Source organism: Falco punctatus, assembly GCF_963210335.1.
Source record: "Falco punctatus genome assembly, chromosome: 5".
Classification (NCBI taxonomy): Eukaryota; Metazoa; Chordata; class Aves; order Falconiformes; family Falconidae; genus Falco; species Falco punctatus.
In genome coordinates, this window is record NC_137584.1 from 75,067,971 (window position 1) to 75,095,470 (window position 27,500).

Below are 27,500 nucleotides of genomic sequence, written 5' to 3' on the forward strand. Positions count from 1 at the left end.
TTATTTCCAACTCGAGTGGTTCCCTTCCTTGGTACCGAGAGGCTGCTGCCCCAGGGAGATGGGAGGAGAAGCAGGCATGGAGTCCAAACGCAGGAGACGGGGATTTATTTGGTTGGAAGCTTATGGAAAGGCAAGGCCTCAAGGCAAGCCGTGTGCTGGATGCTGCCTGCCAGACCGGGAGCTCCGCCGGTGAAACAGAAGAAATCCTCCCTTCCAGCAAGGAGGCACCAGGCCCACGCTGGCAGGGGACGGGGGTGCCTAACACACAGTAGCTGATAAGGCACTTGAAACGACTAGAAGCCCTGAGGCAGTCTGCTGCCACCCTCCTTCCTTCCCTCCCTCCCCTGGGTGCTTTGGAGATTAACCTACAGGGAACAGGGTGTCGCTGCAGAGCCCGTGGGCCCGGCTTCAGTGGTCGGTGCATCATGGGCAGCTGGTGTCAGGCCATGCTCACTGGTGGAATTTCTTGCTTGGGCTGTTGGCATAGTCCAGCAGCAGCTGGCATGGCGTGAACTGGCTGCCGTAGACGGCCTCGTACTTCCGCAGCTTGTCCACCAGCTGTTTGGCTCCATAGGAGTCCGTGTACCTGAAGGGACCTGCCGGGGACAGGGGGGGACATCTGTGCTGAGGAAGCAAGAAGCACCAAGGTGCTTGGAAGGGCAAAAGTGCTGGATCTGGCCAATCCCGCCTGCTCCAAAAGAGACCTCCAGTCTCTCAGCAGGGCAACACAGGACTCTGCTCCCAGCCAGTCCACCAGCACCGAGTGGAGACAGACTCAATTGCTGGGGACAAACTGGGGGACAGATGATTGGCACTGGTCCTTTGGTCTGAGCTTGCCTCAAGAAGGCAAAGTGCTAGGTACTCGGCCGAAGCACTGCCACATGCCCAGGAGCCCCGAGTATCCTTCAGTTGTGAACCAAGTGTCAGCTCGTGCCTCACCCACTGTGCGGGCTGTGGCTGCCCACCACGTTGGGTCCAGAAGGACTTTGCCCGTGCTCATGGCTGGGCCCAACAAATATCTTGGCCTGCAAAGTGCTGTACACCATGGCTGAAGTCACTAGCTCAGCTTCATCTGTGCCACGTGAGGGCAGGCAGGGGGGAACCGCTGGGTCCCTGGGCACCATTTTTCGACATCATGTGCAGCATGAGACCAGGTTTCTAGAAGTGCTGCAAGACACCTGCCCACCCAGCCAGGCAAGTAGCAGTGGCAAGAGATGAGATACCAGGGCCTTGTTTTTCACCAGGCACCATGCGGCTACACAAAAGCAAGCCAGGCATTTCTTCAAAATTTAGGGCCTTTGCAAGTCTCCCACCCCACCTACCCCCCTGTGACTGTCAGGCATGGTAAAAGCTCTTCCTTTGAAGTTCTCACAGGAAGGGCTGACAAGGCTGGGGCCAGCATGACTCCGCCTTCTTATTCAAGCTTGAAGACGCAGCAAATGACCTGGTTAGAGTTCCTTGATCCCCACCAGCCACAGCTCTGTGAAACAGCTCTGTGAAACAGCTGTAGCAGCAGAGGAACTCCACAGGGTCCTGGCGGAAACATCTCACAGCAGCTCTCAGGCTCACCACCACCTCACAGGGAGGAACACTGGAGCAACCTCTCTGGCTCAGGCTTTACATGGGAGGACTCTCAGGCTTGTCAGACTGCAGCTCAAACCTGGCCTTAACAGCTGACTGCAGCCAGAGCCCACCAGGCAAGTCCACTACGAAGCTTTCAAGCCAAGCCACGCAGCCCAGCCCAAACCCCAGCTGCAGTAACTCACCTCCCAGGCATGGTGGGAAGCCCAAGCCGAACACAGCACCAATATCTCCCTCCACAGGGTTGCTGAGGATCCCTTCCTGCAGGCACATGGCTGCCTCGTTCACAAACCTCGTCACCAAGCGCATCTGGATGTCCTCATCAGTGCAGCTGCAAGGAAAGAGTCTGTAAGGGCTGTGCAGGTAATAGTAGCTGGATGGAGAAGCACATGAAGCCAGCACAGGTGGGAGACAGCCAGGCCAAGGGCAGAGAATGGTTTCTCACTGGGGAGCGTTTCTATCCATGTGAGGATAAGGATTAAGTTCTTGATGTGTCATGAAGCAGTTGCCTAAGAATGGCAAAGGCTTGATCAGGCCAGATGGAAATTGCTCCAGGAGAGGTTTCAGCACCAGGCTGTACAACAGGTCCAACACCAGGAAGGTCATGACGGAGGCTGCACCAACCCACCTGCCTGGACAAGCCCCACCACAAGAAAAGCTTTCTGCAAACGTACCCAGGCAAATGCTCTTAACTTTGAGGACACCCCATTCCTGCTAGCACAGGCTCTCTAGAGCCAACAACCTGCCCATACACGCCAGCTGGGAACAACCAAATGCCACCTGGAGTGACTCAGTGTTTAGCGATGTCCCCCAGTGCTGCCTGGCGCAGCCCTTGTGCTGCTGCTCAGAGGCAGAAGGAGCTGGGCAGGGGTGAGAGCCAGCCCACACCACCACTCAAGCATGCACAGCTACTTACACTTCAGGTTTGGCCGGCACTTTGAACCGCGCCAAGATCTCATCCATGCCAGAATTCACGTTCCTGTTCTTCACCCCCTCCTGGTAAACATAAAAGCCTTTCCCTGCCTTGCGACCTGCCAGCGATAAAAGGAGACAGTCACATCCTGCCATGCGTCCCCTTTGCTCCCAAGGCCTTTGCTCTGATCTTCTTGTGACTTCTGCTTCTGTTAGAATGAGCAGCTCCTCCCAGCACAGGCACTGCCTCTGCACTTCAGAGCAAGCTGACTCACAGAGGTCAGAGGGAAGGGGGCCCATGTCTTGACTCCGTGGCAAGATGTTGCCACTCTGTCAGGCCCCAATGCCTTCAGTAGGTCCAGAGGACAGTCAAATAACACCAACATTTCTGTGGTTACAGCAGCAAAAAGACAACAGTCCCAGGGAGCAAGGGACAGAGGTGACAAGATCTCCTGAGCAGCCCTCACTGCCAGGAGTCTGATCACAGCCATGGTCATTGGCCGGTGAGAGCCATCATGGTCCAAGTGCATGTCCCACTGACAGGTGCTGCTCTGTCCTGGTGTGCTCAGACACAGCTGCCTCTGGCACCCAGTGCCACCGGGGTACAGCTTCTACCATGCGGACACAGACAGAATTTTTCCTTGCACGGAGCTTCTAAAGCTCAGCTCAGGCTTGCTTCACTAGAGCATGTTTATTTCCAGTCACTTGCTCTCCGTGTCCCAGAGTACTCGTGCAAGTTTCACAAAGGGGCCACACAGGTTTGTGAGATCTTGTCTGCTGCCTTTGCTCTGGGCAGCATCTTTGCCTGCTGCTGCTGTTTCTGCAAAGGAAGGTCTAGCTGCAGCCAAAGGCCTACCCAGGGTACAGCTGGGAGGGATTCCCGACCCATCCCCAGGGATGTTCTCTGACTGCTCTCGCCTGAGGCAGCAGAGGCTAATGGATGCTAGCGCTTTTTCTTGAACAAAGGGGAGACATGTTAGATTAAAACAGCCTAGCATCTCACCTAAGAAGCCTTTTTCCACCATCAGCTTGAACAATTCAATGCTGCCTCCTCCAAAGCGCTCGCCAAAGGCCTTGCCGAGGTCCTCGGCCACATGCGTGGCCACATCCACACCCACCTCATCGATCAGTGTGGCAGCACCCACAGGAAAGCCGAAGGCTGTAGAGATGGCATCTATTTTCTTTGGGTCAATGCCCTCCTGCAGGAACAGAAGGGGAAGCAATAGTATCTCTGGGCGACGCTCCTGGAAAACCAGTGTGGGAGCAGAAAGCCCTCGCTCATCTGGGGCCACAGACCTTGACCAGCAGCCCCATTAGCCTTTTGACTACAGACAGGAGCAGTGTAATTGTGCTTGCACCACTGAGTCTCCTCTGGTGCCACGTGGGGAGGAAAGAGCCTCATTACTGCCCACGCCAGGTCTCATCAGACTACAGCTCAGCCAAGAGCAGGCTGGGGACAATCAGGAGCAGCAGGGCTGGTGACCCACCTCCCTTCTTAGCCAGGGCTGGGGTCAGCCTGATCAGGGGCAAGAAAGAAGCAGAGTTTACACAACTGTTTGGTGGATGCTCAGTAGCTGACAGGATACACACCTGCAGAACTCGGACCACTTCTGCCAGCATTGGCCCCAGGCACCTCGTGGTGTAGAAGCCAGGCCCGTCCTAGGGAAGAGGAGTGCAGCAGGAAAGCAGGTGAGTACGAACTGCAGGAACACAGCCTCTCTCGGCAGGACAAGAACTGCGTTTCACAGCCCAGGCTGCAGTTCAGGCACACCAAACTCCATTTCTAACAGGATGTTAGTGACTGCTAGAATCACTTTTTTTCCCCTGTAGGGCTTGGTAGCGTTTGAAGACCTCCATGAACTTACTCCCTGGAAGTTTCAGCCCAGAGTGTTTTTATGTGAAATAGTGCCTTGAGGTCCCAAGCAGACTGCAGAAACCCCCTTGCTTCACAAAGTCCAACAGGCTGATGAGGGAAAGGGTGCTCAGCACAAGTGAAACAGGCATAAACCAGTTGTTTCACCGCTGATACTGCTCAGAGTCAGGAAGCAACAAGATTAGCTGCAAACTGCCACTCAGGGAGGCATCCAATGGGGGGATGAGGGTTAGAGAAGCAGCACGGTATCTCCACTGGCCTTCAGAGATGCCTAGAGCACTTTTTGACAAGCTGGTTTTCCCAGCGCCACAGGAGAGACCTGCTCAGCATTGCTGGCAACCTCATGCATCAGTGGAAAGACCAATCCAAAAATACACTCAAACTGCCTTTAGCCTATGGGCTGAACCTTCCACACAGCTGAAACAGCATCACTGATGCTTTCTACCACAGAGCACAAGACCAGCTCCATTTGGAGAGCTGTGTGTTCACCAGCAGCTGTCAGCCTAACAAACGACTCAAAGCTCTGGGCTTTCTGAGGCTCTGCTGCCTCCTCCTAGGGGCCACAGCAGTTTGCTCTCAACTACTACCTTGCTGTGCAAGGTCTCTCTACACTTGCATGTGTATTTCTGCCCTCTCTTACAGAAGATCTAAACCCAGAAAGAGGAGGGTTACTGGCCACTGACCCTCTGTCCTTGCAGCATGCCAGGGAGAAGAGGCAGCAAGTGTCTTGCCTGGACTCTGCTCCATCTCAGATGCCACTACAGACTTCAGCCTCCTGGAAGCTATACGGAACAGGACTGCCAGCTCCTCATGCTGGCACCTGTGCCTTGTGGCCGTCCATGGCTGCTCTAAAGGACACTTGAGGGATCACCTCAGCACCTGCCTTCTAACCTCCATTTTTACTTCTCAGCACAAGTAACTAATGCCAGTGTATTCACTGTTACGTTTCAGCCACCTCTCAGTGCACAATCTTGCCCTTTTATTTATTATCCCAGCTCATATTTTGTGCAGTGCTCCCTCACCTTTACCACGATGACAACCTTGCCCTGTTTGAGGCCAACAGCAACAGCAGAAGCAGCCGTGTCCTGCGAAGTTTTGTCTGTGGTGATGATTTCCAGCAGCTGCATTTTGTCAACAGGGGAGAAGTAATGCATCCCAATCACCTAGGCAGAAGGAAGAGCTCAGGGTTAAAACAGATTTTGGCTCCCAGAGTAATCTGCTGGGCAAGCGTCCAGCTGCAGAGGGAAGCAGGCCAGCATGGGCTGCAGGACCCACCACCACAGTGTACTACCCATTCAGCCACATGCTCTACTGTATCCCTCTCTGACAGGAGTGCTCTCCAATTCCCTTTCTCTCCTTGGCTTTCCTAAGGACATGCCCATGCTCCACAGCTCTTGCCTCAGTGAGAATTAAGGTACAATGCTTACAGGACTAAGAGTGCTGCTCAGCTCTCTCTGTACTTGTTAACAGTCTTGCAGCAAAACCTGCCTGGGAATCTTAGCCAAGCCCAGTTCCCAGGCAAATTACAGGCTCTGCGTGATCTGCAGGAACTATCTGAGCTGGCAGGGCAGCCACACACCTCACCTCAGTGGTGGTGCTTCTGGATTTTGAGAGTGAAACAGCAGTCAAGACATAGATGCTGAGAGGAGTCCCTGCATTCTGCTTGTGAATGCTTTGTTTCTTTTTTAGTGATGAAGTGAATTTGAGGACAAGAAGGCATGTTTCCAGAAACTAATTATAGAGGTAAGTGCAGCCTTCCTCTGGGAACAGCATCTAAGGAGAGATTATTCGGCTGCGTGCCTCGCTTTAACATGACCATGTAATCAGCATGTCACCTTCATGCCTCCTGGAAGCTACACTTGGCACCAAGATCTGTATAAGTCAGAGTCTCCTTGCAGGAAAGTTGTAGACTGCAAAACTAATTAAAGAAAATACGCTAATCAGTTTCCTATTAGTCTCCCTATAAAGAGTCATTACACAGACAACTTATACAGCAAGAGGATGTTATTTGCCAGTATGAACAAGTAAGCCTCAGTGTGCATTTCTAATGCAATTACGGTCCGACAGCAAACCAGGAAGAGGCTCACGAAGGTCACAGGAACCTCCAGCAGTTGGGACACATATATTGTTACTCTATGACCTTTGCAGATGTCCACAGAACTTCTGCAGGAAGACAAGCAGCAGAGGCAACACACTGCCCTTGGGAGGCTTGAGTCCCTTGTAGGAGTTTAGGGGACCAGCCAAGGGTACTTGTGGTTTTGCATCTGTGCAACACTTTCCAGCTGAACTCGGGAGCTTCCCTCTCCTCCCCAGGCTGCTGTCTCTCTATCCCACTTGTTTTAGAGAGGGAGATGGGATTATCTCACAGGGGGAACTGCTCGCTCTTCCCTGCATTTTCTGCAGCCCCAGGCAGGCAAAGCAGATTCTTTAAATGAGGGGAAAGAGTTTCCCCCTTTTTATATCAAGGCCACTCCAGACCAATGCTTAGTCCTCACAAGGAGGCTTCATCTGGTCACGCACATCCTTCATGGTACTTCAGACACTGCAGTGTCGTGTCTGGTCTCCTGCTGCTGCTCCCTGAAGGGTGAAGGTCTCCTGTAGGGCCAGTGCCACACCTGCCAGCCTCACTCTATCAGATATCACAGGTACCCTTAGCAGTCACAGACAGCAATGAAAACCAGCATGCAGCTGACACCTCCCAGTTCGTGCATTCACACCCCTCAGCTGGTAATTCCACCAAGCGCCTCCCTCAGGGCAGGCTGCTCCACATGAAGCAGTGCTCCTACTCAGCTACGCTTGCCTGGGCTAAGGGATGAGGATGTAGTTACTTTACATGCCGTTTAGACTGCATAGAATGGTTTGGGCTGGAAGGGACCTTAAAGACCATCTAGTTCTTCCCCCCACCCCCCACCCGCTGCCACAGGCAGGGACCCCTCCCAGCAGCCCAGGCTGACCCCAGCCCCGTCCAGCCTGGCCTTGAGCCCTGCCAGGGATGGGGCACCCACAGCTGCTCTGGGCAGCCTGGGCCAGCGCCTCGCCACCCTCACAGTAAGGCGAGGCATCCCTTCAAGGAAAGGGATGAAGAAGTCCTCTGCTCCAAAGCTCTGCCACAGGCTGCTATGTTGCCCTTGGTACCCTGTTCACATGGATCACACAGAGCCAGACAGAAAAACTCACCGTCCCCTCAGGAGCTGATTCCATGGCTGACCAAGGCTTCAGTTTCAGCATCTCCAAGTTCAGTTTCCAGTCACTGACTTCTCTTCCCTTTTTGCTGCTAGGTTAGTGCCTTCTCCAAGAAGGAGAAGGCATTTTCCCATTGTGGCAAGTCACTCCTATGTCTAATTGTTTTACCAAAATGACGGAAGTCGTCTTGGCTGGAATTCTCTCAGCTTGAGTCTCTCCACAGCTTCTCTGCCCCCACGTGCATTAATGTTTCCTGAAGTACAATGACCTCCCTGCTGCACCCTGCCTTGCCAACATCACACTCTGATTGAGCCTACACCTTCATCGCTTTCTCGCCTGTTCAAAGATCTCAAGCTCTTTGTCTAAAGCTTGCACTGGTGGCAGAGGATGAGCTGTGTCATGTTCTGAGGAAGAAGCAAAAGATCCCAGCGCTCACCTACAGCAAAGCCAGTTTGCCACCAACAGGCACCTCAGCGCAAAGTGGACTCATAGCAGGCATGTGGCACTGGGTACTCACCTTCTCTGGCCTCTTGCTAACAGCAGCAATTTGGCTGATTGGCAGGGCAGATGTGTTACTGGCGAAGACACAGTGAGCAGGGATCACCTGTGGCAGGGGGTGGAAGAGGCAGTGTAAATGCACAGGCTCCAGAGTCAGATACAGAGCGCACCGAGAGGAACGGTACCAGCACCTGGTAACCCTGACAAACAAGACAAACTTGATTTTCTCTGTCAGGGCAGATAGCACTAGAAACTAATTCTAAAGCAGCAGCCCAACTCAGCCAAACCTGACTTCCCCTGAACTCTCCCCAGGCCTGCAATATTAGTCACAGAACCCCCATGTTTCTGCCAGACCACTGCAACCACATTAGACCAGCAGAAAGGGACTTCAGAAAGGTGCACAGACCAGCTCCTTCACAAATACAGTTATTTCCCCAGGCATGCTCTTGAACAGAAAAAAGCAGTGGCAGCAAGCTAGGGATAGCAGGTAAAGGAATGTAAGTTCTGGAGATACCAAAAGACATTACTGTTATATCAATGTGCTCAGACAAATGCAAGTTTTTTTGGAGCGGCTCCCAGGAGTCGGAACTGTGTCAGAACTGCCCCACTCAGCTAAGAACTATGGTCTCCTTATTAAGCAACAAATATCCTTAGCAAATAGGAAGACTGCCCTTGACACCCACCCACGTACTGACATAAGAAACTTGCACCAAGCACCAAACTGCAGCGCGAAGATGTGACAAACCCAACAGCACAGGACAGGATGACCCTGAGCCTCCACTGCACAGGGGCCACATAGGCTCAGAACCCATACTCACGGCCTCCACTTCCTTCAGCACTTTATGCTTGACGTTAATGTCCTCAAACACAGCCTCGATCACCATGTCTGCCTTCTCAAAGCCCTTGTAGTCCAGCTGGCCCATAAGGTTGCTGAGAATGGAGTCCCTCTCAAATGATGTCAGACTCTTCTTCTTCACCTTGCTGTTCAGCCTAGGGAAGGACAGTGGTCACAGCTCCTGAGCAGGCCAGCCCAGACTGCTGGAGGTGCACCACAATGCCAAGGGCACCCTTCCCTTCCTCCCTCCCTTCTGGAGCTGGGACCCAAGACACCATCTCCAATCCAGCATAACTGTCATTCTGCATGCTGGCCCCTCCTTCCATATGGAAAAAGGAGAGCCCTGCTCACACAACTCAGCTGGTACATTAGTCTGAAGGTCAGCTGCTGACACTCCTGACTATGCACAGCTAAGAACCATTACTGCTGAGCCAGGAGGACAGGGGAAAGAAATCCAGCTTTTGAGAAGACTGACCCAATGCCTCCCCTGACATGTGGCCTTTAGGCAGCCAGGACGACTCCCTCCCCCCTTAGCTCTATAAGCTACTGCTAAATCGAAAAGCTAAAGCAGTCATCTGTTAGGTCATCTACCTACCTAAGGAGCTAAGGCTGAATACACTGTGCCTATTTTGTAGCAATATCCCAGCACACTGCATAGGGCAACCTTAAAAGAAAGCATTTCTGTGACATCTGATGGTAGAAGACTCCAAAGGAACAAAGGTGTCATGAAGTTCCTGACTGCCTGAAAGCAGAGGTGTATTTTCACTAAAGGCGACTAGTCCCAACCCATCCTGAGCAAATTCCTTTTAACTCACATACCCCTTGAAGACCTGCTGCTGCCCTCTGTCCAAGCCTTGCTGTGTTGTGTCCTTCAGAATGGTCTTCAGGCCCTTATCCACGGAAACCTGTGCGATCCCAGCTCCCATGAGCCCTGCTCCCAGAACTGCCAGAGTCCTGCACAGAAAAGGACCAGGGGACACATTCAAAGCTCAAAATAGCTGAATTTCCATTGCTGCTGTCAGACTCGTACAGATCCTGTCCACCCAGGCACGATTTTTAGCAAGGTTATGCAAGAAGGTTTCACTCGTGGGCGAGACCTCCAAACTACAGAGGATCAGCCTTCTGGAGGCTGGAAATCTCTCTGCTCTGCTACATTGCTTTTCAGGACACTAGGCCACTGGGTCCCCAAAGCCTTTTAGCAGAGGTCTTCCAACTGCTCCTTCAGGCATCCCACTTACTTGACCTCTCGCTGTGGTGTTCCAAACTTGTTCTTCTTGCAGAGCACCTGCCCATGGTAAAGCCCCATCAGCGCCTTGGACTCCTTAGTCACTGCAAGCTGGCCAAAACTCTGGAAGAAAGGGAAGAGAGAAGCAGAGAGGTTTGGCATTTAACAACTTTCTCACTTCCAGCATACACCCATCAAAAACATGGCAAGGGGAGAGCACGACCACCCATGTAGCTGCACAGACTAGTAACCTGGTTAGAAAAGGAAGAATGGACAGGGCATATATATCCTCTGCAGAGGCGCACCTTCTGTGCCAAGCACAGCCCACTTTGCACCACTACCTTCCCCATGGGATGCCAGAAAGCAGTAAAAACCTGCTTGTTCAATGTCCTTCCTCATAAACAATATAATTTAAAGCACGGGAAAGAGCGTGTACCTCTCTAACACTCATATCTGGAAGGACAGGGGTTCTGCCAGGGAACAAATGCAGCCATAGTATTTCCACGTCCACCTCCTTCCTATCCACAGAATCATTCACAGCTCATTTCCACTCTCCCAGCACAGCTTTGGGAGGAGCATTCCCTGGCAGTTCACTGGCATGATGGTAAGCCAGAAGCGACCTGGCAGCCTCGGCCAGCCAGCAGCTGCAGGGTTGTATGAGATCAATGCAGGAGTCACTTCTACTTCCCCAGTGCCAGGACTGTATTTCAGTGACACAGGACCCTTTCTCCCCTGCATGCATCCTGCACTAGCTGGGGCCACTGCCCCAGCAGCTTCCAGGTGAAAGGGCCCTGCTCTCAGGCTTTGAGAAAAATCTTTAAATGGGCCAGTTCTCACTGATAGCAGTAGCCTGATACTATTGCCAGATGATCACAGACAGGCAACAAAACCTAAGGCCTGCATAACTTCCCAGTACTCAGCATGAAACAGGAAAGTAGGCAGGAAGACAAAAGACAGTGTTAGGCGACAGAAAACTAATGTTGTCTGAGCCAAGTCAGCTGAGGAAAGCCACCAACGCAATGTAGTTTAGAGCCGGCTATATCTTCCTTCAACCACTGTCCTGTGATTTCGAGGCTCGTTAAAATATCAGAAACACAAAGCCTGTAAAAGAATCTACAGCTCTCCTATCCTAGGGGGAAAAAGGGAGGCATTAAACAAAAGACACGACACCGACATTTATTATTCTGTAGAGGGTTCTGGGAAAGATCTCCATCCTGCTGCTATTCTTGAGAAAAAAAACATTCATTCTTTTCTGTAAGGAACAGAGTATCCTAAGCCTTTTATTCAGCACCAGACCAAACGTGGCTGGAATCCATAATCAGAACAGAACCCAGGATGTCTCTGTTAAGGTAGGAGACAGATAGCTACATCTCAGACCAGGATCTTGTCACCAGAAGAGAACAAAAGGAAAGACTTCAGGATGTGACAGCAGTGTGAGAAGCTGGTGAAAGTTACAGCTAGTACTAGGGGGGTGGATGGATGTATTTCACTGGCAGTTAAGGGGCAGCAACATGAGATGATCCAAACACAGAGATATTCAGACAGGAGTGTTGTGGGTCTTCTGGGGAGTCAGGTCTGCAGAGCTGGAGTACCCAGGTAACCACACCAGTGACAGCGCACACAGCCAGAATCACCTCTTCAGTATCAGAAATAACGCATTTGAGTACAGACATAGCAAAACTGGGACTGGTGAGGAAAAACTAATTAGGGGCAGGTTGTTTATTAAGGCATAGACAAGGGCAGAGAAAGGGAGGGATCAAGATGGCTAAAGATGAACAAGCATGGGAAAACAAAGACCGTGTGTGCATGGAATAAAAGAGTCACGCATAAGCAAGCCACTGGTGAGTAGGCTTGCCTGCCCAAGCCCATGACCTGCCCACCAGAGTCTGTCCTACCTCCATAGTAAACTCTATTTCTATTTTCCCATGTGTGTCACTAGCAAACTCCAAGGAGGACTGAATGGCATTTAGGACATGAGGTCCGTGTGCCAGCAGCTAGTCAGACTGGGCCCTGAGGCCAATGAGCTGACAGATGAAACCCCTAGAGCCAGCTACTAAAGGGCTGTGCATGCATGCGCACATATGTGCACTTACTGCTGCTGCACATGAACTTCAATTCTGATCAGCCCACCAGGAGGAACAGCATCGATCATCCACGCTGGCCATGCCTGCGAGGGGTTTGTGTTCATGTGGGTGTCAGCAGCAAAGGCACTGTGCTATCTGTGCAGGCAGCTGTGTGTGTACTCTGTGTTTGTGAGCATGTATGTGTGTGTACCTACACCTCAGCGACAGGACACCTCTTCTATGATTCTAATACCTGCTCAGTCTCACCACTGGCTGGACCTACAAAGGGGAAAAGCAGCACTCAGAATAAGAGGTGAAGTCTTCTGGGCCTTAAAACGCAAAGGACTTTATTACCCTTAACAGTCATTATTGGTGCTAAACTCAACTGATGTGCCAGGAAACTAAAGAATTGAAGGGAAAGGAAGAATTAAATAGAGACTCATTTCACAGAATCACAGAATCGCTGAACAGTTGAGGCTGGAAGAGACCTGTGGAGATCGCCTTGTCCCACCCCATTGCTCGGAACAGGATCAACCAGAGCAGGCTGCTGAGGACCATGTCTGGCTGGGTTTTGAGTATTGCCACAGAGGGAGACGCCACAGTCTCTCTGGGCCACCTGTTCCAGCATTCAATCACCTTAAAAAAAAAGGTTGGTTTGCATACTGAAGTTGAATTTCCCATTGCAGTTTGTGCCCGTTGCCTCTTATTCTGCCAGTGGATACCACTGAGAAGAGTGTAGCTATGCCTTCTTTACTGCTTCCTACCAGGAATTTATACACATTGGTAAGATCCCCCAAGTCTTCTCTTCTCCTGTCCCAGGTCTCCCAGCCTCTTCTCATGTGCCAGATGCTCCAGGCCTTTTAATCATCCTTTGCTGGACTCTCTCCAATCAGTTGGCCCCCAGCCTGAATCAGTGCATGGGGTTATTCCTCCCCAGGGGCACCACTTGGCATTTCTCTTTGCTGAACTTCATGAGGTTCCTGTCTGCCCAGTTCTCCCATCTGATGAGGTCCCCCTGAGTGGCCAGTACTAGCCAGTATGCTGAGTGGAGTGGCTACTAAGTAGCTAAGTTTGACAAAGGGATAAGGAGAGACAAGTCCTGTTCTAGTAGAGAAACTACTACCGAAAAAAAACCACCTAATTTTCAGAAGCACCCAGAATTATCAATGGGTGAAAAAGGACCAGCACAAAGTATCTGGCCTAGAAAACAGGACAAATAGCAGAACAAGCGTAATGGAGAATCAACATCCTGAACAAAGGTGATTGTGAAAAAGTGTGACAGAGTAAACAGAGCACTGGAAAAATGAAAGTTAATTCTTGGAGGAAATTACTTGTTTGTAATTTGTAATTTGTAACCAAACTGCCTGAAAACACTGATGACAGAGTGCTAACTCCCACATCTCCAGGTTACCTGTCCCATCTGACGACCAGAAAAAAAACCCCAAACAGTGCTCAAACACAGACGAATCAAAGTCCTGTTAGGTGAAACCTAGATCGGTGAACCCTGTCTGGTTATTTCCCACTCAGAAAGATAACAGACAGGAATGAGAAAAGGCACAAACTGTTTTCACAGACAAATAATCCTGACAAACAGTTCTGTTGTTCAATACAGGCCTTTTTCACAGACCCACTGTCAGAAGAAAGGGCAGGGAGTAAGACACCATTTTGAGCAGCCTATGATGAATATTATCCTTTGTGTGTGGTCAAACACAAATCCCCCCCAACTACACAATTTACTGATTACTACCCAGGGATCTAATCTCCTTACCTGGGATTCAACGAGGTATCCAGCATCACGCCCCTGATCAAGACCAGTCTTCACAACCTAGTCAAAAAAGAACAATAAAGATACACCACTGAAGTCATGTTTGCCAACATCTGCAGAGCTATGAATCACCTTGTCCTTCTAGCACAGGATAGATGGCAAGGAGTGTTCCATCAGATTAATTTTTACACATCCCTTGTCGTTTCAGCAGTTGTCAGTAGGACTGTATTCCTGTAATGTCACTGTTCTCAGAGTCAGAGGGAGGCATTCACAGGTTTTAGAGAAGTCTTAGCAACAACTTAAATAGTGAAAAGTCACTTTAAGGATTCAACCATGGACAGTGTCTGCAAGTAATAAAATGCCTGTGTAACTCACGAGACTAACCTTCAAAGTAGTGTGTGGTTAGTGCTATATGAAAAAGCAATTTGTATCTCCCTAGCTTCAAACAGGTTCAGCACAACTCTTTAGAAACTGTACAGGAAACCTTGAAAAGTTGCAGCTGAAAGTTTCACAAAGTATTCCAGCTAAGCCTTCCCTCAGCTGGGATTCTTGATCTACCCCTTACTGGTACCAAATAAAATGGTGATCATATTCTGGGAAGCTATTCCAAATTTATTTACATTCCTTCTTGCTGGATACACCACACAGCTAGCTCTCATCAAGTCTGATCATCTGTGAAGATCAGGACACTGTGGCTTGACTCTGAGGAAGGAACCATCTTCCCTCTGTTGCCAAGTTATCCCACAGACCCACCTTCACTACAGTTTCTTATGCCTCACAGCAGGGGTTACCTCAATGATCTTTAGTGGAGCAGGGTAGAGTCCTTTGGTTTGCTTCTGAACTTTGCTCTCCACTGTCTTGTAGACTTGCTGCCTCACAAATGGAAGAGCCATGGCATAGTCTGTTATCTCTGCAAGACGGGACAAAACATGTCTCAGCACAGTGCTATATGCACAATCAGCCTTTAAATGATTAAAACGTATAGATGTGAATTGCATATCTGCAATAGAAACATGCACCTGAAACTCAGCCACAGGTAACATGGCCTGCTCAGAAGGGTTTCTACCACTTGTTCCACGGACAAGCCTCATTTAGGGCTGAAGTATCCTCCTAATACAACTGGTGACAGACTGAGCTCTGGGGAGCAGAACTCACACAAAGATGGCATAGTTTCTGGGCTCTGGTAACTGCCTAAGGGCTCCGCTAAAGAGGGTTAGTGCAGAGCAGACCCATGTGCCTCTTCCCACTTGATTACACAAGCTTGGTGCAGAACTTGCTACTAAATCTTTGAAGATGGACAGTCCTCTGGAGGTAGCTGCTGCTCTCTCCCAGAGGCCTGGCTCCCTTCTAGTACACTTCAGGAGCCACCATGAACAGTTCTGGCAACACTACTTGAAGACCAGGTCTGCAGAGCAATGTTTTCTCTACCAACCCACCTGGCTTAAGAGACAATTACAACATGAAATAATTCCATTTTCAAAACCAAGTTAAGTAGAAGTACAAATATACCCCTGAGAAGCAAAGATGGATTATACTCAACTAGAGTCCCTTGGGATTTGGCCATGATGCTCACACTTACTCTGCATTAGCCCTTTCGATCTTTTGGTAGACACAGTCCTGTTGGCTAGTCCTCTGGCAAAGCCAATTGCTACTTCCTCCAAGTACTCAATTGTTCGTGCTTCTGGAGCCTTCGTGCCTGGCCCTGTGAATACAAAAGAAGTCTTGATGAAATGCACAAGAAGTTATCGCTGATGGATGCCAATGTGGAGAAGCAAGGATGAGACAGCAACATGATGTTCTGTTACCACTATTCCCCCAACCTGTTTGACTTATCTTGATTACGAACAATGATGGAAAGGCTCAACAGGCACCTATATGAAAACGCCAAGGCATTTAATATACCTGGCATTATACAGAAATGCCAAAATTGCTCCCAATGGGAGCAGACATCCATATGCACTTAAACATCAATGCTACTTTCATAGTACCGTGGAATAGCTTTGGTTGGAAGGGGACATGGGAGGCCAGCTGGTCTGACCTGCCGCTCAAAGCAGGGCCAAGTTCAAAGTTAAATCCTACTTTGGAATTGGATGAGGTTGCTCAGGGACATCTGTCAGTCTCTGAACACCTCCAAGGATGGAGGCCCCACCACCCCTCTTGGGTCCCTGTTTCAGCACCTGACCATCTTTTTGCAAATTGTGCTCTTCATTCCTCAACCCAACCCAAAGCAAAACATTTTACTTTGCATAATTGCAGACATGTGTATCTCAACAGAACCTGTGTCCTTCTTCCCCTCCCCCTTGTTGCACCTCTCCTTTCTTAGGCGGTAAGTCTGCACAACTACGTTGTGCCAACACTGTTGCTTCGTAAACTTACCGACAACAGTTATGAAGCACTGAGCCCCTGAAAATTACCTGTACTGGAGCTGATGTCCAATGAAACCTCAACCTTTGACTTCAGGTGCAGGAAATCTCTCACTTGCTTTACCTAGTGCAACACACAGTAACACCTAGCCTAACTTAAAGCTGTCCCACAAACAACAAAGCAAGTCACCACAAAATGAAGTTTTAGTAATCTCTGAGGATGGGTGTACAATTTCAAGCAGAGGACTTGTACCATCACTGCAGAAGCACAGAGTACAGGGTTGAAAAGGCAGCTGTGTAAGGTTGCTAGAGGCAAACACAATGAGTCATTAATGAAAGAGCAATGCCCAGTGATTCTGCACAGGGTCACCACAGGGAGCCTGCAGCTAAACGTGCAGTCTTCGGCTGCCCCTGAACTAGCAGAACAAACCTGATGAGGCTACAAGTCTGCATCCTTACATTTCAGCAACCTCATTAACCTCCACTATAAACTGCCCCAACCACACCCAGATGCTGCACAAAGTCCTCAGAGCTAAGAAAACACCAGTGCAGACAACTACTCCCTGACACAGAAGACAGTTAAACAAAAAACAGAACCCCCCTGCTCCTTCACTTCCCACTACTCTCTCCCTCCACCCGAAGCTGAGGTCTTCAACTTTAAGATTTCATCTCTCTGCATAAGATCTTGAGAGCGTATACTCCACAGACCCCAGACGATGCTGCCTCTTGGAGGGTCTCTCAGCAAGCAGCAAGTAAAGGAACACATACATTTTAACCAGATCATGAAAGCTCCCTGTTGGGAAGTCTCACTCATACCCTGGCAGTAAGTCAGGGCCAGCCTGGGCGAAAACTCTCCAAACAAAACAGCATATTTCATTTTACTGGCAGCACAGAAAACAATCCAGAGCTGCTGTATAATCTATGTTTCAGCAATACACAGTGGATTTCAGAAAATTTATTGGAAATTTGAGAGCATTTGGGATTTCTGAGCCCAAACCTTACCAGCTTTCAAATTCTCTTTCCACCACTTCAAAGCAACATGCCTGAGACCTTGAGCTTTAGTGACCTGATGTGCTACAAGATGTGAACACCTGACCACCTCTTCCCATTAGCTTGGGTGTTCAATGCCAACAGGCACTGGACTTTGATACTACAGCTGAAGAAAAGAACTGTTTACTTGTAAGTCTGAGCTATAAGAACTATTCAAGGCAAGGTGGTCAAACTCACATCTGCAGGTTTACTTTACTTGCGGTTGCCTCTCAACATTTTGTCCTAACCCAGGAACTCCAAGCTCTTGACTCACATCTGCTTTCTTGTATAAATGGCACACGCCAGAATTAGATCTGGGCACAGCAGTAAATATATCAAGAGAACGCTGTAAAGCTTTCTGCTGAAGGAGGACTGATCACACCCCATGAAATTGCCTCCTGGTTAATGCTGTCTCTCAAAAGCTTTCTACAATCAGTTAAAGCATCACCCCATTTAAAGCTGCTTTCCCCCAGACATTGAGAATGAACATGTGAATACTCAGCAGAAAGCCTTCTGGCACTGGCTGCTATTTGAATGAAGGAGGAATGACTCTTAATGCTTGCATATAATTTGTTTTTGTGTTCCTCCTATGTGCTTATCTAGTCTCAGCCAGGATTCCAAACAGCTCTTCAGAAAGTTCGTTTCCTTTAAGCAAGCCAGTGTAATCATTGGTATAAAAAGCCACACTTGGTGGCTCTTAAAAGCCTGTTCACATTTAAGCAAGTATAGAGTGGTAAAGTTTGTTCAAGCAATTTTAATTCAAGCCCGAGTACCACTGATTCGTTCTAAAAGCGAGAATAGATCTAAGGATATCTCATCCAGCTGAACACTGGCACACGAGACAGAACAGACACAAAGGCTTCCCTTGCATTTCTCAGAGTAGGCAGCAGCATCTTTTTATTTTATTTTCTTCCACTACAGGAGCTAAGAGCCACCAAGGTACTCTGGCTGTGCTCTGCCTGGGAAAACCAAGCCAGCAACCTGCAACTATATGGCAGTACCAGCTGGCAAAGTGGTTTCCATTCTGATGCCTGGCCACAGCTGCCCAGACTTCTCCAAGGCAGCTGTGGAGGGCTTGCCCCTCCAGTCAGCTTCCAAGAAAGCTGCCCTAGCGAAGAAACAGCAGAAGCAAGAAATTATTCATTAGCCTGCTCAGCAATTGGAAGTCTGCAGTTTGCAAGGTTTGCTCCACCCAGCTGAAAGTCAGTGGGCGATTCAGAGCACCTAAGCCATGGGAGTTGGCTTCTTCTCAAGATCTTGTCACAGATTAACACTTACAGGCTGCATAAATACAGACATTGGTCACCTATTCTCCTTTCATTATGGATTGTAATCTGTCCCTCTAACATGATAAATGAGGAATGCAGGTTCTTATCTGTATAATTAGCTTATGCAAGAGTGCCAGCAGGCCTGCCCTCTATGTTAACCTTTCCCTGGTCACTCAGCTTTAGCAGAAGCCTGACGATTCCAGGTCTGCATGCATACGCTTCTAAGGTAGGAATGGAGATTGCACTGCAGAGCATAGCAAGGACTTTGCAGTCCCAATATTCTGTCCCCACTAGACTTCTGGCTGCATGAATGGCTTCTCTACCCATTTCAGTAAGGTAGAGAGATTAACTGACAGGCAGCAGATCAGGAATCTCAGAGGCATCACGTCTGACCTAGTGGGTCTACCAACTGGTCAACCAGACCCATCTTCTTTGCTCTGTCAGCACGGATGTTCCTTCCCGTCAGCATCATATCAAAGGCAGCAGGAAGTCCCACCTGGAAGGGCAGAAAGGGGATTTCAGAACAGGAGCATGCCATGCAGCAGAACAGGCTACTATGTAAAGTTTTCCTCTTACTTACCATCTTTGGCAGCCTCTGAGTACCCCCTGCTCCTGGCAAGAGACCCAGTAACACTTCAGGTGTTGCCAAAACTGTTTTCTTGTCCTTTACTGCTATTCTGTAGTGACAGGCAATGGCAACCTTAGAAAAGGAAGAGAAAACTGAAGGTTTCCCTGTCAAAGGCCACAGAAGAACTGGGCATCCATCACAAAGGTCTATTACACACACTGCCTCAGCTTTCCTCCCAACCCTACTCCAGCTCCCTAATTCAACTGCCCAAATTCCCTCTGGGCTCACTTATGGCTTCTTCCAGCAAGAAGAGCGCAACAGGCAGATGACAGCAAGCAGTTACAACATGAACATGAAACTACCAAACTGAGCCAAGCTATTTTAAAATCTCATCTAGACCATCAAGGACTAAATTCATTCACTACGCTGACAGCATGGTCCCATTTACACATCAGCCATGATTCTTGGTTTATCACTGGATCACCAAGTCCAGATCTGACACCACAGTGCTTGTAAAAAGCTGTGTGACTGCTGCAGAAATCAGCACAAGACTGAAGCAACTCCAATCCCACAAGGTTATTATGCTTTATTAGTAACCTTGCTCCAGAAATTGCAAGTCTCTTTCAGTTTACAAAATCCTAGATGGAGGTTATGAAGCAAATATTGCAGTCAAAGTGGCAAGCTATGGAGCAGAGTACTGCAGGCCTGCGTGGAGCCTGGCCAGGTTCCCTGCACTCATCTGTCTCGCAACAACCTTTTAAAGAATAGAAGGTGCTGGGATATGAGACTTGCTTCATCTGAAAAGCAGCAATTTCCAGCCTGGACTCTGCCAGCAGCATTTATCCAGATCCAAGGCCTGCTGGAAACAGCCGGTTTTCCCTGGGACGCTCTTATCTAAATATTAGCCTGGCCCATGTAGATTCATATTTCATTAGCTTGCTCTCAACAGAAGCAGAAAAATTAGCATGGCAGAGCCCTGAAGCACAAGCGACCTATTAACTTGCTACAAACTCATTTGAATGGATGTAATGAACCCCCATCAGGTCTCAAATCCCTCTCACAGGAAGTGGCCCTGCAGGCATCATTTGTATAGTTTAGAGAACCAGTGCTATCAACTCCCACACCTGCTTGTCAGACCCAGAATTGGTCAGTACCTCCAGTCCTCCTCCCAGGCAGGACCCACTGATGGCAGCAACTATGGGCTTTGAAGACTGCTCAATTTTTTCTAGCATCTTCTGTCCTTCCTGAGAGAGCTGAGTCACTTCCTGAGAAGTCTTGCAGGCTTCAAGCATGCTGCAGTGAGGCAGAAAGGCTGATCAGAACTGGAAAAGCACTGGGAAAACAGCAGTAAAATAAGAAGTGCTTCAACGAGTTTGTTCTCTTTTCCCACAAAGCTCCAGTGACTGACAGGCAGGCAAGAGCTATTTCATCTCCTAGTCTTAGATTAACAGACAACACAGGAAGACTACTAAATTCAGTAGGTTAAGTCACTGCACGCTGACACTGGGCTGTGCCTGCAGGCAGTGAATGAGTTTCCTTGTGTAAGAGCTTTGAAAACCTTTGGGGGAGAGGAGGAAGGGTCATAGGAAGCCTCAAAGCACTTGCCAGGAAGGGTGGAGGGGGGAGCCCAGAATCACTTTTTAGAGGAGCAGATGGCCAGTGCTCTGATGTTGCACTCTGCCAATTAGAGACTCCCTGTGCCAATTATTCTCATGGAGGCTAGCAGTGTTTGCCAGGCAGGCTCAACTCAAGAGGCTCGTAGTGTTGAGACCAGCAGAAACCTCAAACACAGCCTGTTCTTTTGCTCTGCTTACCAGCTCTACCTATTGCCTCCTTCCCACCACAACATATATCAAGCCTCTGCCCCTGAATAAGGCCAGCCAAAAAGGTTCTGAAGGGTCTATTTATAATTTACATTCCTTCCTCAGAGCTTTCTGGCTTTTAACATCTTTAAACAACTATTCTGTCCTGCCTTAGGTCAGGACTAGGAGCCAACGGCACTCCAGGTCCCAGTGAGAGGACCCACACAGGTCGTCCCACAACCTGCAAAAGTTATGCATGCTGAATTGCCTGGGAGGCTGCTCAGATGCTCCACGTGGCAGAGTGCCAAATCCTGCCTAATCAAGGGGCCATGCTGGCAGACTGCCAGGCACTCAAACCCAGCTTAAACGAAGTCCTGCATATAAATTATCTGCTCTTGTTGCATCCCAAACCAAAGGACAATGCTTATCCCAGAGCTAGGACAGGCTTCCTTGGCTGCACTCCAGCACACAGGAAGGAGTGACCAAGTGTTACAGCCAGTGTCATGTTCCTCTTTATCAAGGTCCTAACTTCACTTGAGCAAGCTGGGCACTCTGTGGACACAGATTTCATTCCCAGCCTCTGCCACGCCCCTGGGGAGATGTCAGCAACAAACTGCTCAGACTTCACAGCACACCAGACTGCTGGCCGCGGATGCTGGACTTCAGAGAAAGCTCCATCAGCATAATTTCTAATGCCCTGTACTTACTTGAGATCTGCTCCAGCAATGAAAGAACCTGGCTTTGAAGAGATGAGGACGGCACTTTTGACAGCTTCATTGGCCCAGATCTCATTCATTACATCGGTAAACTCCGAGCTAAATTGTTTGGACAGAGTGTTCACCTGAAAGCGGCAAATAAGCATTGTAAATAGGGAGCCCATGAGACAGCACAGTTTAACCTCTGATTCAGTACTGGACTCAATCGTCACATCATCAGAAAACTTGCACAGAAGACAGACTGACACCAAAAAGCCAAAACCAATGGCAGGCCTGAATGGATTTTCCAAGCCAGCAGGAGCAGCAGCTCTACAGCCTTTCAAGATTTGCCTTCTGGGGGGGGGCGGGGTGGTGAGACTAGGCCATCCAGGAATTCACCCAACAGCCAGACCACTACTTGGCACAATTGTAACACTTCTGGGGTGCTCAAATTGAGCCCAGACTTGCTATAATAGTTCATTCTAAGTCATAATACTGTGAGCAAAAACCCACACCTCCAAGATGAAGCCTCGCAGCAGGTCACCAAATAATCTTTTATTAAGATGTTTCTCCTTAACCTCACCAACAGTGGGTTTGTGACCTTAAACACAGATTTTTATGAGCTTCTAAGCTGTTTTTTTTTCTATGTAACAGACACTCTCCTAACTGTCTTGAATCCAAGACCTTAAGAAAATTTAACAGTATCTTGTGCCAGTGAGAGACAAGTTAGCTTAGTACACACAAAATAATTCCATGAGGCATTTTCACATGTCTCATTAAACATCCTAATGCTCATTTTACTATTTCTACTTTGCTCACAACTTTGAAAGGCTGCATGTTAGGGAAGTTTTTAATCTCAAATTAGATTTTTCAATGCCTTCGCTGTATGACTGCTATTCCTACCATTTCCATTGCTATGCCTATTAACCACAGCCAGCTAAAACAGTACCTTTGAATTTGGTGAATTGAAGCGTACAACGGCAACATCTCCTTTGATATCATAGTTAACGTGGGTTCTAGCTGGAAACAAACAAATGTGTTATCAGCTTATGCTCAGTGGATTTTAAGAAAGAGGATGAACTCACACAGAAAAGCTTTACACTTACTCTGAAGAGCAGTGGAGGTGGAGATGTTACGGCAAGCATAACCTAAAGAAAAGATATTGCAGGTATTAAAGGAATTCTCAGTAGCCTCAGCTTAACTCTCCCTTATTAACGCATCCTCCCACCTCCCCTCATGTGCCAAGTACAGCGTTTTGGAAAATCCGAGTACAAGCCGGTTCTTTCTCTTATGGCTTGACCTGTGCCACCACCAGAGTTCAGTAGATTCCATACTACTGAAGTGACCTTCACAGCGCAGATTCCACACTAGGGCTTCCAACAACAGCAATGCCAAAGCAAGCACAAAGAAAAAATAATCAAAGCCTTCTTCCCAAAGAGCTGACAAGGTGAAGCAGGTGGCACCCAGGGGTGTTTTGCCTTTAGTATGCAGAGTTCAACACTTCTTCACACCCTAAACCAGAGACATTGCTGCACTTTATAGAGAGTTTCAAGCAGGCAAGTTAGCTTCTCTGCAAATCAAACATAACTGCCTTAGAATATTTCTACAAAAACACACTCTTTCTGGCAGTGAATGGTGCCACCCCAAGTATTACTTCAGAGATCTCAGGGTATACATCTGGTGAGCAACAAAAAGAGCACAGCAAATATTTATTCTTGCCTCCCCATCTATAAACAAAATACTTAATCCATCTCTACTAATTGCATATGGAAGCATGTAGACAAACTTGTCTTGTTTCAAAGCACCCATAAAACTCAGGCCATGGTATGAACAAGATCCGTCCATACGTGAAATGCCACTTTCCACCTTATAAATCCCAGATCTCCTTTTTCTAATGAGAAATTGTATTTGGCCTGATGGTCTCTCAAGACACAAATGAATCTCAGTTCAGCTGAATTGACCTTGATCTTGACCAAGAGAATCCTCTAGAGCAGATCTAGGCTGAATCCCTGCCAAAGCTGCTTTAAGTCTGAAATCTAGTAAAAGCGTTACATATGCGCATCTACCAACTGGAACATAGCCATTTAACTAGGGGAAAACTACCGCTCAATGCTGATAAAATGTTTAGGAATGAAACATTCCCATTCTCAGCAGCAAGAAGACAGAAAATCCAATACAGGGAAAACAAGCTTAAAACCTCAGCCTGCACCTCACCAACAGGTGCTTCCTCTCCCTACAGCCCCGTGACACTGGGTCAGGGCTGGAGCTCCACTGCACTTTGGCCCTTTTTCCACTTCGTCTCCAGTGCTGGCAGTAGGGACTGACCTTTGTGCTCCATTCCCTGAGCCCAGGATACACGGTGTGACGCTGTGGGGATGGAAATTCAGTGTCAGTCTGTCCGGGTGAACAGATTTGGGTATACATGTGTCCGTCATGTGCCCACAATATCATTTTATAAACAAAGAGTGAACTGCTTTCCACTCCAAAGCTACTTTAAAGTATTTTTTGCCTAGAACAATATCCAGATTGTGATTTCTGTAGCCAACATTAATTTTCTGAAACCTTTTGTGCGCTAAGGTCAGGTACACCTGAAAATAAGCACCAATATTTACTTCCCCACAAAACCAAGCATGGTCCGACAACAATTTCTCTGCTGACAGATGCTCCTCAGCAGAATATGATGCTATTAACAGCAGCATTTTAACCCAATAAAAGCCAGACAGCCCCACTGCTTTAAAAAGAAGGCAAGGACTGAACTCTACTGAATTCATTCCCTTCAATCCTGCATGGCTACACATGGCAAGGCACAGCAGGAAGGAGAATTAGACCAAACAAATCTCAGCTGCAAGGCAAGTGATAATGTTTTTCTTCCACACCCTCAGCCATGCATCTGCTGAGGCTGGGATGTGGGAACATTTACTGAGAGCAAGGCATTGACTACGTAGTAAAAAATACATCCGAGTGCAAAACAGACAACGTCAATTAAAAATGGAATGGATTAATTAACCTTTTCCTATGGTCTAACATGCTTTCCTCTTTCATATCAGTTTCCAAACAAACTGCTTCCATGAAAACATTAAACCTTGAATTCCATTTTGCCTGTGAGTTCTAGCAAAACAAGAGATATGAAGGAGGGAAAAAAAATATATCAAGGGCACAACTGAACACATCTCACTACATTTTAATATAGACTCTTTTGGGAAAGGTACTGTCAGAGTAACAGCTGCTTCATATTTAAGTGAGGTTGCTTTAGCCCGACAGTATTTTATTTTAGAGGCCAGAATATTTGTGCTGTGACTGTGACCAAGTAACTGTGCTTTTAGTCGTAGACATGGAAGATGTTTTCCACGTCTACGACTAAAAGCACAGTTACTTGGTCACAGTCACAGCACATCTGCTTTAGACATTGATTCATTCAGCAGTACGATGGTAACTTGCCAAGACTGGAGCCAGAAAAATCCCTCTTCTGAGCGCTTAAGGAAGCAGCAGCAGGCCAGATGTATGCTTCCACTATTTCACTTACATTCATTCTAGAATTAAAAGCCTTGAATATTGATCCCATTTTCACTACTTCACTCACTCCAATTAAAAGACCATCTAAACACAGGGATGCCGACACTTCAGACAGCTGCTCTCAGGATTTTGCCATGAATTTGGATGCAGCAGAGAATGGAAAACACCCCTTTCACACACCCCAGCCAGGACTGGTTTCTTCCCACTTTCTCTTTCCTCTCTTATTTCCTCAGCTGCCTCCCTGTCCAGCACTTCCCCTTCCCACCCTTCCACTCACCCAGACGCGGCATACCCCTTGAAGTGGGAACAGCATCCATGGATGGTCAGGGGAAAAGCCTTCCTGCAGTCCTGGACCAAGACAAGCACCAGCAGAGCAAGCCAGCTGAAGCTTAGGACGACCACCCACACCTTCAGCCTGTATCTGCGAGCTGATGGCACAGAGTGCCAAACTGCGAGCTGTGAGACAGGAAAGTTTTGGCAAACTAAGTTTTCCTATCCCCTCTGGGAACCTGCTAGCCCATGGCATGTGGCTCAGCAGGTACAGCCAGCTCTCGAGCTCATGCTGTCTGCTTGCTGCCTTTTGCATGCTTTTTGGCCTGCCCTAGCGAGCTTTGCATCCAGTTTAACAAACAATTTGTTATGGCAGAACAACATTATTAATTATGGTGAGTGACAGCATCCTCACAGCTCCAGGACTGTATGCAATGAAGAATTTTGCCAGTTATAACACGAGTCCAACCGATGACAGCCTGAGCACTCACTGGAGTTACCACAGTTCTGCTTGTTACAGACTGCAGCACCCTGCTCCTTGAGCAACCAGCTCAAGTAAAACCTTGCTCCAACACCACACATAAGACGGGTGCTATTTAGGCTGAAAAAGTCCTTTAAGACCATTGAGTCCAACCACTAACTTAGCACTGCCAAGTCCAGGTTTAGGTTTAAATGAAGCACTGCTAGATTTCAGGTCAACATTGATACCAGATCCTGAAGCCCTTCAAAGTGCAGAAACAAGAACTGGTTTCCAGTGCCTCTAGGACTTGCCCTTTAGCTTTGCTAGGGGTACCTGGTGACTCCTCGCTTTGGAAGCTCTGCAAGGAAGCACCACAACCCAGTACTCCAAGCAAGCAAGAGACTGCCAAGGCAAGGCCCCACCTGGGTTGCAGATCACAAGGGAGCATTAATCAATGGCTGAAATGTCTGTGTACCAAAATGAACAGATTGTGGGGCACCTGGAAATGCTAAAGTGCCTGGGGGCATTCTTCCCATGGTGCAGGGACGTGGGGATATCCCCTTCCCACTGACATGCCTTCGTGGCTGGAGGACAGCCCCAGGATCCAGACATCCAACGACACGGGGACACCCCCACCCTGCCAGGCATGCAAACTGGGGCACTGGGGACACGCATATATATAAGGACATTCTCTCCCCGGGGATCAGCTCACGTGCCAAGGACAATCCTGACTGGAGGGTCTGCGCCCGGCCTCTCCCCCCCTGCAATGCAGGGTCACAGGGACCCCCCAGAGCCATACGCACATTCCCAAAATACGCGAGGACAGAGGGGGCGTGGCCAGGCACAGGAAAGCCAGCCTGCCGGGGGGGACACCACCCACCCCGTGGCCTCCCAGAACACCGAGGCACCGAGCCCCGCCCTGGGGAAACCTCGGCAGAATGGGTTAGGCACAGACCAAGGATCCCCCTGCGCGATTCCCTGGCCGTGGGGACGACATCCCTCCCACGGGACACATACACACGCAGGGACACCCCCGCGGGGGCAGCCCCCACCCCACAGCTCCCCCAGGGAGAACCCCCGCCCTGTTCCTCAGAGACCCTTCCCCGCTTCTCACACGCCGTACGCTGACAGCCGAGGCCACACCACCCGGTGACCCCCTCCGTGACACCCTGCCCTCCGCCCCCCACCCCCGCGCGTGGGCACACCGCCCCGCGCCACCCCGCTCAGCGCCACCCCGTCCCTCACGCGTGGCTATCCCACCCCGAGAGACCGCGCCCATTCCCACCACCTGCCCCCCGCTCCCCTCCGGCGCAGGAGGCGGCAGCCGCCGCCCCGGAGGCGCCGGCTCACCCGCGGGCGGTGGGTGGCGGGACGGGCCGTACTTGGCGGCGGCCGCGAAGCGCCTCAGGCTGCCGACAGCGCGCACCGCGGCCGCCATCTTAGCTGCGCGCGAGGTCGAATGAGGGAGAGGCCGCCCGGGGGCTTGGCCGCGCCGTGCCCGCCAGCCCCGCCCCGCCCGCGGCTGTCCGCGGCGCTGCCTGTTCCCTGCGCCGCAGCCGCCTCCCGCCTCCTTCGCTCTTTCGCGCTCACCGCGAGG

General features: G+C 49.3%; 1 protein-coding gene across 2 annotated transcripts; it reads right to left on the minus strand.

Moving 5' to 3' along the window:
• Positions 1-88: 88 nt before the first annotated feature.
• HADHA (hydroxyacyl-CoA dehydrogenase trifunctional multienzyme complex subunit alpha) lies at positions 89-27,404 on the minus strand. Of its 2 annotated transcripts, XM_080390345.1 has the most exons (21): positions 27,254-27,363; positions 23,986-24,027; positions 22,767-22,808; positions 22,610-22,680; positions 21,673-21,806; positions 20,318-20,456; positions 19,176-19,295; positions 18,989-19,091; positions 15,515-15,637; positions 14,727-14,845; positions 13,939-13,995; positions 10,121-10,230; positions 9,702-9,836; positions 8,866-9,037; positions 8,067-8,153; positions 5,389-5,529; positions 4,084-4,152; positions 3,497-3,692; positions 2,498-2,612; positions 1,767-1,912; positions 89-596 (listed from the first exon to the last, which is right to left on the minus strand). In XM_080390345.1, the coding sequence occupies exons 1-21, from the start codon at positions 27,339-27,341 to the stop codon at positions 451-453; spliced, it is 2,355 nt and encodes a 784-aa protein (XP_080246471.1). In that variant the 5' UTR covers positions 27,342-27,363; the 3' UTR covers positions 89-450. The 2 variants fall into 2 exon arrangements, with proteins under 2 accessions (XP_080246471.1, XP_080246472.1); XM_080390346.1 differs by lacking the exon at positions 23,986-24,027 and having other exon boundaries at positions 27,254-27,404.
• Positions 27,405-27,500: the final 96 nt, after the last annotated feature.